This window comes from Electrona antarctica, assembly GCF_951216825.1.
Source record: "Electrona antarctica genome assembly, contig: scaffold_110, whole genome shotgun sequence".
Lineage (NCBI taxonomy): Eukaryota > Metazoa > Chordata > Actinopteri > Myctophiformes > Myctophidae > Electrona > Electrona antarctica.
Genome location: NW_027637380.1, coordinates 357,691 through 372,325, shown reverse-complemented (window position 1 = coordinate 372,325; position 14,635 = coordinate 357,691). Strand labels below are relative to the sequence as shown.

General features: G+C 49.2%; 1 protein-coding gene across 4 annotated transcripts in view; it reads left to right on the top strand.

Annotated features, from left to right (window-relative positions):
• LOC306918968 (oxysterol-binding protein-related protein 7-like) overlaps positions 1-14,635 on the top strand; it is a 132,148-nt gene that overhangs the window by 45,953 nt on the left and 71,560 nt on the right. For all 4 annotated transcript variants that reach the window (XM_079531808.1, XM_079531807.1, XM_079531805.1 and 1 more), the window contains exon 11: positions 1,661-1,794. In XM_079531808.1, the coding sequence (XP_079387934.1) occupies positions 1,661-1,794 (134 nt within the window). The remainder of the gene's footprint in view (positions 1-1,660; positions 1,795-14,635) is intronic.

The window sequence follows — 14,635 nt, the reverse complement described above, 5'->3', positions numbered from 1 at the left end:
CTATTTAATTTCCCCATCGTAGCGCAGCGCGCCTCGTTGTGTGCCCACTGCCCAAAATAAAAGATCTGCAAGCTGTCGACAGACTCGACACGCCATCGAGCGGAATGTTGATGTCGGTATGTCTGTTCTTTTGGTTAGGCAACGCACATTACGCGTGGTATGTGGGTTTGAGAGGCAATGATTATGTAAACGATGTAACCTAGTAGATTATAGCCAAGCTCTGTTTGGGACTGTTGCACAACGGTGAATGATGAAAAAGTTGCACTTTGTTAACGGGACAGTAGCCTATTGGACATAATTAACTGCGTCACTTAAGAGGATCGCTGCTACTTTGATTCAGAAGATGTTTACTCACCCCTGGAAATTGCTGGAAACCATTAGAATGTTGGAAATGGAACATTATCAGCCAATTAACGTGAGTTACATAAATCCTTTATTTCGGTGACATAGACTATTAGTGCGTTCTCTGACACGGTCGTCTCAATAATCCACGGCGCCGCGGCCATATAGTGGCATTTTTCTTTTTCCTTTTTTTCTCTTTTTTTTCACTCAGGCTTTTTCGGGTTTTCGGGCCTGACATTATGGTAATTGTTAGGGTCGGGCCGGACCTCGGGCCGACCCAGTTAGGGTAGGGTAGGGCCGGGCCTTAATTTTCAGGCCCGATGAGAACTCTAGTCTGAAGAGGGCAAACTGAAAAGTGTACTGGTTAAGTAATCAATTGTCAGGTGTGGGGTTGCCATGGTAATCAATTGGCTGAGGCAGAGGCTCAGAGTTGCACAGGTGAGGGGTTTTGGGCTCATTAGGCCCACTGGCAGAGCCTGACCAGAGCCTTTTGTGGTGGTTCTGGAGAACCGTGGGTCTGACCGACTTGATGCCGGGCACTGCACTCCCTGTGGGGTTGTGGAACGCGTGTGTCGAATGTGAAGTCGGCGGGGCGAACGCTTCTCGAGTTACGTGCATTACAACTGTACGCACGCACGCACGCACGCACGCACGCACGCACGCGGCACATTCATAGTAGGATTACAGAGAGGATGTGCTTTAGTGTCATTAATGGCATCCAAGCATGGACGCTTGGACCCTCCTCTCTCTCTGAGAGAGGAGGGTCAGATCAGCTGACCGCTCCGAGAGAGGAGGGTCAGATCAGCTGACCGCTCCGAGAGAGGAGGGTCAGATCAGCTGACCGCTCCGAGAGAGGAGGGTCAGATCAGCTGACCGCTCTGAGAGAGGAGGGTCAGATCAGCTGACCGCTCTGAGAGAGGAGGGTCAGATCAGCTGACCGCTCCGAGAGAGGAGGGTCAGATCAGCTGACCGCTCCGAGAGAGGAGGGTCAGATCAGCTGACCGCTCTGAGAGAGGATGGTCAGATCAGCTGACCGCTCCGAGAGAGGAGGGTCAGATCAGCTGACCGCTCTGAGAGAGGAGGGTCAGATCAGCTGACCGCTCTGAGAGAGGATGGTCAGATCAGCTGACCGCTCCGAGAGGTCGTCACCAAGGAGACCACGTCTCCTTGGGCTCGACGCTTAGCATTTTTCCAAGTAGTTAGTACACGTGCTACTACGTTCATAATAGAGCCTTGTCTTTATCACGATTGAATGGTCAAATTCTGTAGTCGCACCGGTGCTGACCTTTGACCTTTTGACCTTGTGGTTGTGTTCCAGTTCACGCCTCCCTGAAGAATGTCCATGAGGTCCTGACTCTGGAGAGAGAGAGACTCAGACAGGCCTGGACCGCCCCGGAGCTCCGCTCCAATACACACCAACAGATGGCCACGCTGTGCACCACGCTGTCTGAGGTACACGCACACACACACACACACACACACACACACACACACACACACACACACACACACACACACACACACACACACACACACACACACACACACCAACAGATGGCCACGCTGTGCACCACGCTGTCTGAGGTACACACACACACACACACACACACACACACACACACACACCTCCAATACACACCAACAGATGGCCACACTGTGCACCACGCTGTCTGAGGTACACACACACACACACACACACACACACACACACACACACACACACACACACACACTCCAATACACACCAACAGATGGCCACGCTGTGCACCACGCTGTCTGAGGTACACACACACACACACACACACACACACACACACACACACACACACACACACACAGAGGGATGGAGCTCGATAAGCGATACCCGAAAAATTCCGAAAACAAGCTTATTGAGTACCTGTTATCAATAAGCTTTGGGCTGATCAAGCCTGTTCTGGAGCATAGCGGCCCATGACGTCATGTTATGGAGCATAGCGGCCCATGACGTCATGTTTAAACAATCAATCAAGCCTGTTATGGAGCATAGCGGCCCATGACGTCATGTTTAAACAATCAAGACGAGATGATCAAGATAATCGCTCAACATGTCTAAATGTGTATTGATTCCTGGCAACCGAGTAAACAACATTACGCTTTTAAAGTCACTGTCTGTACACATATTAACCAGTTAACAGTTTAAGGGCCCCAGACGGAGATCACCGTCAAGTTCAAGTTCATGGTCAAGTGCCCCAGACGGAGATTGATAAATAGGACGGAGATTAATGATATCAAAACCGATCGCATCGCTCCACAGCCTAGGAGCGCTTGTTGCCCAATCCTCGGTGTTGCACAACAGTGACACGTCATCGAAAATGTTCCCTGCCTGTTTAGATCTACAAGCTCATAGTGCGGCACCGAGTGCCGCACTATGAGCTTGTAGATCTGCTAAAACCAAAACTTTTTCAGCCGTTCCACCATACTTCCACAGCGCAAGCTGTCTGACCAGCTCTCTGCTCAGTGGACACAATGTAGCCAATGTCTGACCAGCTCTCTGCTTAGTGGACACAATGTAGCCAATGACTGACCAGCTCTCTGCTTATTGGACACAATGTAGCCAATGTCTGACCAGCTCTCTGCTTAGTGGACACAATGTAGCCAATGTCTGACCAGCTCTCTGCTCAGTGGACACAATGTAGCCAATGTCTGACCAGCTCTCTGCTTAGTGGACACAATGTAGCCAATGACTGACCAGCTCTCTGCTTATTGGACACAATGTAGCCAATGACTGACCAGCTCTCTGCTTATTGGACACAATGTAGCCAATGTCTGACCAGCTCTCTGCTTAGTGGACACAATGTAGCCAATGACTGACCAGCTCTTTGCTTAGTGGACACAATGTAGCCAATGTCTGACCAGCTCTCTGCTTAGTGGACACAATGTAGCCAATGTCTGACCAGCTCTCTGCTTAGTGGACACAATGTAGCCAATGACTGACCAGCTCTCTGCTTAGTGGTCACAATGTAGCCAATGACTGACCAGCTCTCTGCTTAGTGGACACAATGTAGCCAATGACTGACCAGCTCTCTGCTTAGTGGTCACAATGTAGCCAATGACTGACCAGCTCTCTGCTTAGTGGACACAATGTAGCCAATGTCTGACCAGCTCTCTGCTCAGTGGACACAATGTAGCCAAGGTCTGACCAGCTCTCTGCTTAGTGGACACAATGTAGCCAAGGTCTGACCAGCTCTCTGCTTAGTGGACACAATGTAGCCAATGACTGACCAGCTCTTTGCTTAGTGGACACAATGTAGCCAATGTCTGACCAGCTCTCTGCTTAGTGGACACAATGTAGCCAAGGTCTGACCAGCTCTCTGCTTAGTGGACACAATGTAGCCAATGACTGACCAGCTCTTTGCTTAGTGGACACAATGTAGCCAATGTCTGACCAGCTCTCTGCTCAGTGGACACAATGTAGCCAATGTCTGACCAGCTCTCTGCTTAGTGGACACAATGTAGCCAATGACTGACCAGCTCTTTGCTTAGTGGACACAATGTAGCCAAGGTCTGACCAGCTCTCTGCTTAGTGGACACAATGTAGCCAATGTCTGACCAGCTCTCTGCTTAGTGGACACAATGTAGCCAATGACTGACCAGCTCTTTGCTTAGTGGACACAATGTAGCCAATGTCTGACCAGCTCTCTGCTTATTGGACACAATGTAGCCAAGGTCTGACCAGCTCTCTGCTTATTGGTCGTTCCTGCAACTTCTTTAACGTCTTTTTAATTAGATCCCGCCCAGCCAACGTGTTAATTAGCGCTCTAATTAATGATAAAACTATAAAGTTGACTTTAATCAAAGCGCTGGTCGATCGGCAGCTCCATGTTCCATTGGCTTCCCTTCAGCCTCAAAGCGCTGGTCGATCGGCAGCTCCATGTTCCATTGGCTTCCCTTCAGCCTCAATGCGCTGGTCGATCGGCAGCTCCATGTTCCATTGGCTTCCCTTCAGCCTCAAAGCGCTGGTCGATCGGCAGCTCCATGTTCCATTGGCTTCCCTTCAGCCTCAATGCGCTGGTCGATCGGCAGCTCCATGTTCCATTGGCTTCCCCTTCAGCCTCAATGCTTTGGAAAGAGCTCCATGTTCGAAGGTGGTGGATGAGGCCTTTCTGGGCCTTTTAAAGGGTGTTCCATTTCAAATCACGCTGGATAAATACAGCGACTGCTCTTCCCCGTGACCGCACGTCTAAAATATGAGACTCTTAGCGAGTTATTAGTCCGCTCAGCGCCTCCACCTTCACCATTAGTGTTGTATTAGTCCGCTCAGCGCCGCCACCTTCACCATTAGTGTTCTATTAGTCCGCTCAGCGCCGCCACCTTCACCATTAGTGTTCTATTAGTCCGCTCAGCGCCGCCACCTTCACCATTAGTGTTCTATTAGTCCGCTCAGCGCCGCCACCTTCACCATTAGTGTTCTATTAGTCCGCTCAGCGCCTCCACCTTCACCATTAGTGTTTTATTAGTCCGCTCAGCGCCTCCACCTTCACCATTAGTGTTCTATTAGTCCGCTCAGCGCCTCCACCTTCACCATTAGTGTTCTATTAGTCCGCTCAGCGCCGCCACCTTCACCATTAGTGTTTTATTAGTCCGCTCAGCGCCTCCACCTTCACCATTAGTGTTTTATTAGTCCGCTCAGCGCCTCCACCTTCACCATTAGTGTTTTATTAGTCCGCTCAGCGCCTCCACCTTCACCATTAGTGTTCTATTAGTCCGCTCAGCGCCTCCACCTTCACCATTAGTGTTCTATTAGTCCGCTCAGCGCCGCCACCTTCACCATTAGTGTTCTATTAGTCCGCTCAGCGCCTCCACCTTCACCATTAGTGTTCTATTAGTCCGCTCAGCGCCTCCACCTTCACCATTAGTGTTTTATTAGTCCGCTCAGCGCCTCCACCTTCACCATTAGTGTTTTATTAGTCCGCTCAGCGCCTCCACCTTCACCATTAGTGTTCTATTAGTCCGCTCAGCGCCTCCACCTTCACCAGGTGTTCTATTAGTCCGCTCAGCGCCTCCACCTTCACCATTAGTGTTCTATTAGTCCGCTCAGCGCCTCCACCTTCACCATTAGTGTTCTATTAGTCCGCTCAGCGCCTCCACCTTCACCATTAGTGTTTTATTAGTCCGCTCAGCGCCTCCACCTTCACCATTAGTGTTTTATTAGTCCGCTCAGCGCCACCACCTTCACCATTAGTGTTTTATTAGTCCGCTCAGCGCCTCCACCTTCACCATTAGTGTTCTATTAGTCCGCTCAGCGCCTCCACCTTCACCATTAGTGTTTTATTAGTCCGCTCAGCGCCTCCACCTTCACCATTAGTGTTTTATTAGTCCGCTCAGCGCCTCCACCTTCACCATTAGTGTTCTATTAGTCCGCTCAGCACCTCCACCTTCACCATTAGTGTTCTATTAGTCCGCTCAGCGCCTCCACCTTCACCATTAGTGTTCTATTAGTCCGCTCAGCGCCTCCACCTTCACCATTAGTGTTCTATTAGTCCGCTCAGCGCCACCACCTTCACCATTAGTGTTTATTAGTCCGCTCAGCGCCACCACCTTCACCATTAGTGTTTATTAGTCCGCTCAGCGCCTCCACCTTCACCATTAGTGTTCTATTAGTCCGCTCAGCGCCGCCACCTTCACCTGGTGTTTTATTAGTCCGCTCAGCGCCTCCACCTTCACCATTAGTGTTTTATTAGTCCGCTCAGCGCCGCCACCTTCACCTGGTGTTCTATTAGTCCGCTCAGCGCCGCCACCTTCACCATTAGTGTTTTATTAGTCCGCTCAGCGCCACCACCTTCACCATTAGTGTTCTATTAGTCCGCTCAGCGCCACCACCTTCACCATTAGTGTTCTATTAGTCCGCTCAGCGCCACCACCTTCACCATTAGTGTTTTATTAGTCCGCTCAGCACCTCCACCTTCACCTGGTGTTTTATTATTCCGCTCAGCGCCTCCACCTTCACCATTAGTGTTGTATTAGTCCGCTCAGCGCCTCCACCTTCACCATTAGTGTTTTATTAGTCCGCTCAGCGCCTCCACCTTCACCATTAGTGTTCTATTAGTCCGCTCAGCGCCGCCACCTTCACCTGGTGTTTTATTAGTCCGCTCAGCGCCTCCACCTTCACCATTAGTGTTTTATTAGTCCGCTCAGCGCCTCCACCTTCACCAGGTGTTTTATTAGTCCGCTCAGCGCCTCCACCTTCACCATTAGTGTTTTATTAGTCCGCTCAGCGCCTCCACCTTCACCATTAGTGTTTTATTAGTCCGCTCAGCGCCACCACCTTCACCATTAGTGTTTTATTAGTCCGCTCAGCGCCTCCACCTTCACCATTAGTGTTGTATTAGTCCGCTCAGCGCCACCACCTTCACCAGGTGTTTTATTAGTCCGCTCAGCGCCTCCACCTTCACCATTAGTGTTCTATTAGTCCGCTCAGCGCCTCTACCTTCACCATTAGTGTTTTATTAGTCCGCTCAGCGCCTCTACCTTCACCATTAGTGTTTTATTAGTCTGCTCAGCGCCTCCACCTTCACCATTAGTGTTTTATTAGTCCGCTCAGCGCCTCCACCTTCACCATTAGTGTTGTATTAGTCCGCTCAGCGCCTCCACCTTCACCATTAGTGTTGTATTAGTCCGCTCAGCGCCTCCGCCTTCACCATTAGTGTTGTATTAGTCCGCTCAGCGCCTCCACCTTCACCATTAGTGTTGTATTAGTCCGCTCAGCGCCTCCACCTTCACCATTAGTGTTCTATTAGTCCGCTCAGCGCCTCCACCTTCACCATTAGTGTTTTATTAGTCCGCTCAGCGCCTCCACCTTCACCATTAGTGTTTTATTAGTCCGCTCAGCGCCTCCACCTTCACCATTAGTGTTCTATTAGTCCGCTCAGCGCCTCCACCTTCACCATTAGTGTTTTATTAGTCCGCTCAGCGCCTCCACCTTCACCATTAGTGTTGTATTAGTCCGCTCAGCGCCTCCACCTTCACCATTAGTGTTCTATTAGTCCGCTCAGCGCCTCCACCTTCACCATTAGTGTTTTATTAGTCCGCTCAGCGCCTCCACCTTCACCTGGTGTTTTATTAGTCCGCTCAGCGCCTCCACCTTCACCATTAGTGTTTTATTAGTCCGCTCAGCGCCTCCACCTTCACCATTAGTGTTCTATTAGTCCGCTCAGCGCCTCCACCTTCACCATTAGTGTTCTATTAGTCCGCTCAGCGCCTCCACCTTCACCATTAGTGTTCTATTAGTCCGCTCAGCGCCACCACCTTCACCATTAGTGTTTTATTAGTCCGCTCAGCGCCTCCACCTTCACCATTAGTGTTCTATTAGTCCGCTCAGCGCCTCCACCTTCACCATTAGTGTTCTATTAGTCCGCTCAGCGCCTCCACCTTCACCATTAGTGTTCTATTAGTCCGCTCAGCGCCTCCACCTTCACCATTAGTGTTTTATTAGTCCGCTCAGCGCCTCCACCTTCACCATTAGTGTTTTATTAGTCCGCTCAGCGCCACCACCTTCACCATTAGTGTTGTATTAGTCCACTCAGCGCCTCCACCTTCACCATTAGTGTTGTATTAGTCCGCTCAGCGCCTCCACCTTCACCATTAGTGTTGTATTAGTCCGCTCAGCGCCACCACCTTCACCATTAGTGTTCTATTAGTCCGCTCAGCGCCTCCACCTTCACCATTAGTGTTCTATTAGTCCGCTCAGCGCCTCCACCTTCACCATTAGTGTTCTATTAGTCCGCTCAGCGCCTCCACCTTCACCATTAGTGTTCTATTAGTCCGCTCAGCGCCTCCACCTTCACCATTAGTGTTCTATTAGTCCGCTCAGCGCCTCTACCTTCACCATTAGTGTTTTATTAGTCTGCTCAGCGCCTCCACCTTCACCATTAGTGTTCTATTAGTCCGCTCAGCGCCTCCACCTTCACCATTAGTGTTCTATTAGTCCGCTCAGCGCCGCCACCTTCACCATTAGTGTTTTATTAGTCCGCTCAGCGCCTCCACCTTCACCATTAGTGTTTTATTAGTCCGCTCAGCGCCTCCACCTTCACCTGGTGTTTTATTAGTCCGCTCAGCGCCTCCACCTTCACCATTAGTGTTCTATTAGTCCGCTCAGCGCCGCCACCTTCACCATTAGTGTTCTATTAGTCCGCTCAGCGCCTCCACCTTCACCATTAGTGTTCTATTAGTCCGCTCAGCGCCTCCACCTTCACCATTAGTGTTTTATTAGTCCGCTCAGCGCCTCCACCTTCACCATTAGTGTTTTATTAGTCCGCTCAGCGCCTCCACCTTCACCATTAGTGTTCTATTAGTCCGCTCAGCGCCTCCACCTTCACCATTAGTGTTTTATTAGTCCGCTCAGCGCCTCCACCTTCACCATTAGTGTTGTATTAGTCCGCTCAGCGCCTCCACCTTCACCATTAGTGTTCTATTAGTCCGCTCAGCGCCACCACCTTCACCATTAGTGTTTTATTAGTCCGCTCAGCGCCTCCACCTTCACCATTAGTGTTTTATTAGTCCGCTCAGCGCCTCCACCTTCACCATTAGTGTTTTATTAGTCCGCTCAGCGCCACCACCTTCACCAGGTGTTTTATTAGTCCGCTCAGCGCCACCACCTTCACCATTAGTGTTCTATTAGTCCGCTCAGCGCCTCCACCTTCACCATTAGTGTTTTATTAGTCCGCTCAGCGCCACCACCTTCACCATTAGTGTTTTATTAGTCCGCTCAGCGCCTCCACCTTCACCATTAGTGTTTTATTAGTCCGCTCAGCGCCTCCACCTTCACCATTAGTGTTTTATTAGTCCGCTCAGCGCCTCCACCTTCACCATTAGTGTTCTATTAGTCCGCTCAGCACCTCCACCTTCACCATTAGTGTTCTATTAGTCCGCTCAGCGCCTCCACCTTCACCATTAGTGTTCTATTAGTCCGCTCAGCGCCTCCACCTTCACCATTAGTGTTCTATTAGTCCGCTCAGCGCCACCACCTTCACCATTAGTGTTTATTAGTCCGCTCAGCGCCTCCACCTTCACCATTAGTGTTCTATTAGTCCGCTCAGCGCCTCCACCTTCACCATTAGTGTTGTATTAGTCCGCTCAGCGCCTCCACCTTCACCATTAGTGTTCTATTAGTCCGCTCAGCGCCTCCACCTTCACCTGGTGTTTTATTAGTCCGCTCAGCGCCTCCACCTTCACCATTAGTGTTCTATTAGTCCGCTCAGCGCCTCCACCTTCACCATTAGTGTTCTATTAGTCCGCTCAGCGCCTCCACCTTCACCTGGTGTTTTATTAGTCCGCTCAGCGCCTCCACCTTCACCATTAGTGTTTTATTAGTCCGCTCAGCGCCTCCACCTTCACCATTAGTGTTCTATTAGTCCGCTCAGCGCCTCCACCTTCACCATTAGTGTTCTATTAGTCCGCTCAGCGCCTCCACCTTCACCATTAGTGTTCTATTAGTCCGCTCAGCGCCTCTACCTTCACCATTAGTGTTCTATTAGTCCGCTCAGCGCCTCCACCTTCACCATTAGTGTATTATTAGTCCGCTCAGCGCCTCCACCTTCACCTGGTGTTTTATTAGTCCGCTCAGCGCCTCCACCTTCACCTGGTGTTTTATTAGTCCGCTCAGCGCCTCCACCTTCACCATTAGTGTTTTATTAGTCCGCTCAGCGCCTCCACCTTCACCATTAGTGTTCTATTAGTCCGCTCAGCGCCTCCACCTTCACCTGGTGTTTTATTAGTCCGCTCAGCGCCTCCACCTTCACCATTAGTGTTCTATTAGTCCGCTCAGCGCCTCCACCTTCACCATTAGTGTTTTATTAGTCCGCTCAGCGCCTCCACCTTCACCATTAGTGTTCTATTAGTCCGCTCAGCGCCTCCACCTTCACCAGGTGTTTTATTAGTCCGCTCAGCGCCTCCACCTTCACCATTAGTGTTTTATTAGTCCGCTCAGCGCCTCCACCTTCACCATTAGTGTTTTATTAGTCCGCTCAGCGCCTCCACCTTCACCAGGTGTTTTATTAGTCCGCTCAGCGCCTCCACCTTCACCATTAGTGTTTTATTAGTCCGCTCAGCGCCTCCACCTTCACCATTAGTGTTTTATTAGTCCGCTCAGCGCCACCACCTTCACCATTAGTGTTTTATTAGTCCGCTCAGCGCCTCCACCTTCACCATTAGTGTTCTATTAGTCCGCTCAGCGCCTCCACCTTCACCATTAGTGTTGTATTAGTCCGCTCAGCGCCACCACCTTCACCAGGTGTTTTATTAGTCCGCTCAGCGCCTCCACCTTCACCATTAGTGTTTTATTAGTCCGCTCATCGCCTCCACCTTCACCATTAGTGTTGTATTAGTCCGCTCAGCGCCTCCACCTTCACCATTAGTGTTGTATTAGTCCGCTCAGCGCCTCCGCCTTCACCATTAGTGTTCTATTAGTCCGCTCAGCGCCTCCACCTTCACCATTAGTGTTCTATTAGTCCGCTCAGCGCCACCACCTTCACCATTAGTGTTTTATTAGTCCGCTCAGCGCCTCCACCTTCACCTGGTGTTTTGTTAGTCCGCTCAGCGCCTCCACCTTCACCATTAGTGTTTTATTAGTCCGCTCAGCGCCTCCACCTTCACCATTAGTGTTCTATTAGTCCGCTCAGCGCCTCCACCTTCACCATTAGTGTTCTATTAGTCCGCTCAGCGCCACCACCTTCACCATTAGTGTTTTATTAGTCCGCTCAGCGCCTCCACCTTCACCATTAGTGTTCTATTAGTCCGCTCAGCGCCTCCACCTTCACCATTAGTGTTTTATTAGTCCGCTCAGCGCCTCCACCTTCACCATTAGTGTTGTATTAGTCCGCTCAGCGCCTCCACCTTCACCATTAGTGTTTTATTAGTCCGCTCAGCGCCTCCACCTTCACCATTAGTGTTGTATTAGTCCGCTCAGCGCCTCCACCTTCACCATTAGTGTTGTATTAGTCCGCTCAGCGCCTCCACCTTCACCATTAGTGTTGTATTAGTCCGCTCAGCGCCTCCACCTTCACCATTAGTGTTGTATTAGTCCACTCAGCGCCTCCACCTTCACCATTAGTGTTGTATTAGTCCGCTCAGCGCCTCCACCTTCACCATTAGTGTTGTATTAGTCCGCTCAGCGCCACCACCTTCACCATTAGTGTTCTATTAGTCCGCTCAGCGCCTCCACCTTCACCATTAGTGTTCTATTAGTCCGCTCAGCGCCTCCACCTTCACCATTAGTGTTCTATTAGTCCGCTCAGCGCCTCCACCTTCACCATTAGTGTTCTATTAGTCCGCTCAGCGCCTCCACCTTCACCATTAGTGTTCTATTAGTCCGCTCAGCGCCTCCACCTTCACCATTAGTGTTCTATTAGTCCGCTCAGCGCCTCCACCTTCACCATTAGTGTTCTATTAGTCCGCTCAGCGCCTCCACCTTCACCATTAGTGTTTTATTAGTCCGCTCAGCGCCTCTACCTTCACCATTAGTGTTTTATTAGTCCGCTCAGCGCCTCCACCTTCACCATTAGTGTTCTATTAGTCCGCTCAGCGCCTCCACCTTCACCATTAGTGTTGTATTAGTCCGCTCAGCGCCTCCACCTTCACCATTAGTGTTTTATTAGTCCGCTCAGCGCCTCTACCTTCACCATTAGTGTTGTATTAGTCCGCTCAGCGCCTCCACCTTCACCATTAGTGTTCTATTAGTCCGCTCAGCGCCTCCACCTTCACCATTGGTGTTTTGGGGAGACGAGAAGGCGATCTTCTTCTACAGCCAAATAGAATTTTGGTGAACGGTGGCGGTGGCCGAACGGATTGCGGAGCGGTCTTGATACCGGAAGGTCGCCAGTTCGAATCAGCGGTCCGACACGTTAAAATTACCACCGCTGAAGTGCCCTTGAACAAGACGTTGAACCACTACGATGAAATGTTCTATGAGCAGGGCCTGGCTGGAAACAAGTTCTTGAGCTTAGCCCAGATACCCTGGGTAAATATAGTAATCATTTCATTTCATTTTGCTGGACTATCGCCAGCCACCACGGGGGGGGGCGATAGTCCAGCAAAATGAAATGAAATGATTAGGGGTTGAGTTAACCCATTCTGGGCAGGAACCCCTTTTGGTGTTAGCATTATGTTATGCTTTAGCTATTGAAAAATAGCAGATCTACAAGCTCATAGCGCGTCTCCGAGTGTCGCGCTACGAGCTTGTAGGTCTGCTATTTTTGGAAAATCGAAGAACGCTGGTTGGAATAACGTGTTCCTTCCACGCGCTAGGTCCAACCAGGGAAACTCCCCCCTGTCACGTGTAAAGGAGCAACTTGGACACTCAGGCCGGAAGGAAGCATGAGTTCAAGTCCGTTGCTCTCCCCATGTCCCCCATATATGGGGACTAGGTTGGCGGAGGGTGTGTAGAGCCCAGGATCACATTAGATAATTGGCACAAAGGTAAAAAAATGGGTTACAAAATCGAGGGATAGAAATTTAAAAAAAATGTTTTTAGAATCTGATCTCAGGCAGGGCTCCAGACTAACTTTTTCACAGGTAGCACTGGTGCCACCTACCTTTTCATTTGGTAGCGCCACCACAAATTAGGTAGCACCATTTTTTTCTTTGTATAGCGTGGTATTAATACATGATCTTATCATGCCCCCACATCGGACGCCATTTATTTATGTAGTGGTTTCCACCATTAAAGGTTTGAATCATAAAACCCCCTACAAAGGTCACTGTGTAAAAAACAGCAACCTACCATACTTCAAAACACTAGATGGTTTCAACCCACCACAAAGTCACTCAGTCAATAAAGGCAATATTTATATTCCACACACAGAAAGTCAGTTTAAGGTTTTGTGTTGAAAATTAAATGCAGTCCAAACCTTTTGGACTTTTGTGACAATTTGTACAATATCTCCATTACCATTATCCAAATTAATTCCTTATTATAATATTTCTACATTTTGGAAAAAATCTTTTGCAATGTGAAATGCCACCAAATTCTTAATCCTTTTCCTTGTCTTTATGGGCCAACTTGTGAAAGCTGCATGCTTTTATTGTGAAGGCAAAAGTTTCGGAATGCTCTCAGAGCCTGCATATCTCTGCGTGCTGAAAATAGCTGATCTACAAGCTCACAACACGTCGCGTCCGCGACGCGTTGTGAGCTTGTAGATCAGCTATTTTCACGTATGGTATGGACACATAGGCTACCTCCTCGATGCAAACATAACAAGCTTTGGAAGCTATTTTTCGTGGCACATGTTTAATCAAACAACACGTTTACTAAGTTTCACTCAGTGTTTGGGTCGGGAGTCGGCTGTCTGTGTAGATCATGACTGATCATCATGCAGTTAGATATGCGCGCTGCGCGCTCCAGTGAAATTGTACAGCTGAGAAAGATTAGTTAATTTGTGTCGGATAAGCTGCGTTCAGACCTGAATATATATTCGCCTCGGTTCGTCCAGTTTGTACCGCGGCAGGTCGCGCCGCGCCCGTTTGCGCAATTCTCGTCTTTGAATTGACTTTGTATGTAATCGCGCCGCTCTGACCATCCAAGTCTGAAGGGCTTATTTGTGGGTTTTCGTGAACGATCGTTCTTTGAACACTGGGCGTCAGGCGAACGTCCAATGTTTTCAATCAATGGAACGGGCAAGCACTGCGGGATGTATTTTTTTCCTCCACTCATCCTTCCAGCAAGTCGCACCTGTGCGACCTCATTCAATTTTAAGTATCACCCTTAATAAATTAAGTCGCATATGCGACCTAATAGGTCGCACGCTGGAGCCCTGATCTCAGGTAAAACAATGGGTTAATTCAGGACTATCTCTTTATGTGATCAGTGTGTCTCTGTGTCAAACTTTATTGTCCATTAAATTGACATAAAATGGAAATTCGTCGTTGGCACACCGGCAGTCAGTTACAACAATAAAACATTACAAAACAGGTGCATTCAAATACTGTATAAAATGCATTGACATAAACACAGCAACAGTGATCATGAACAGTGGGGATTAGGTGAACTATTTAAACATGTTCTTATTTAAAATGTCCACAGCAGTATTGGCACAAACAAAGTTTTGTAACCCTTCGTTTTAGCTAATTTTGTCCTAAGCCTCCTGCCCGATGGCAACAAGTCAAACTCAGAGGGAAGAGGACGGGTAGAATCATTGTAAATCTGAATTGCTTTTTTGGTTATGGAGCGGTTGTATAATTATGTCCTGAAGTTGCAATTGTTTGTCTCCAATGATCATTTTGACACACATGCCAACCAGGAGACAGCATGACTATGACCCCT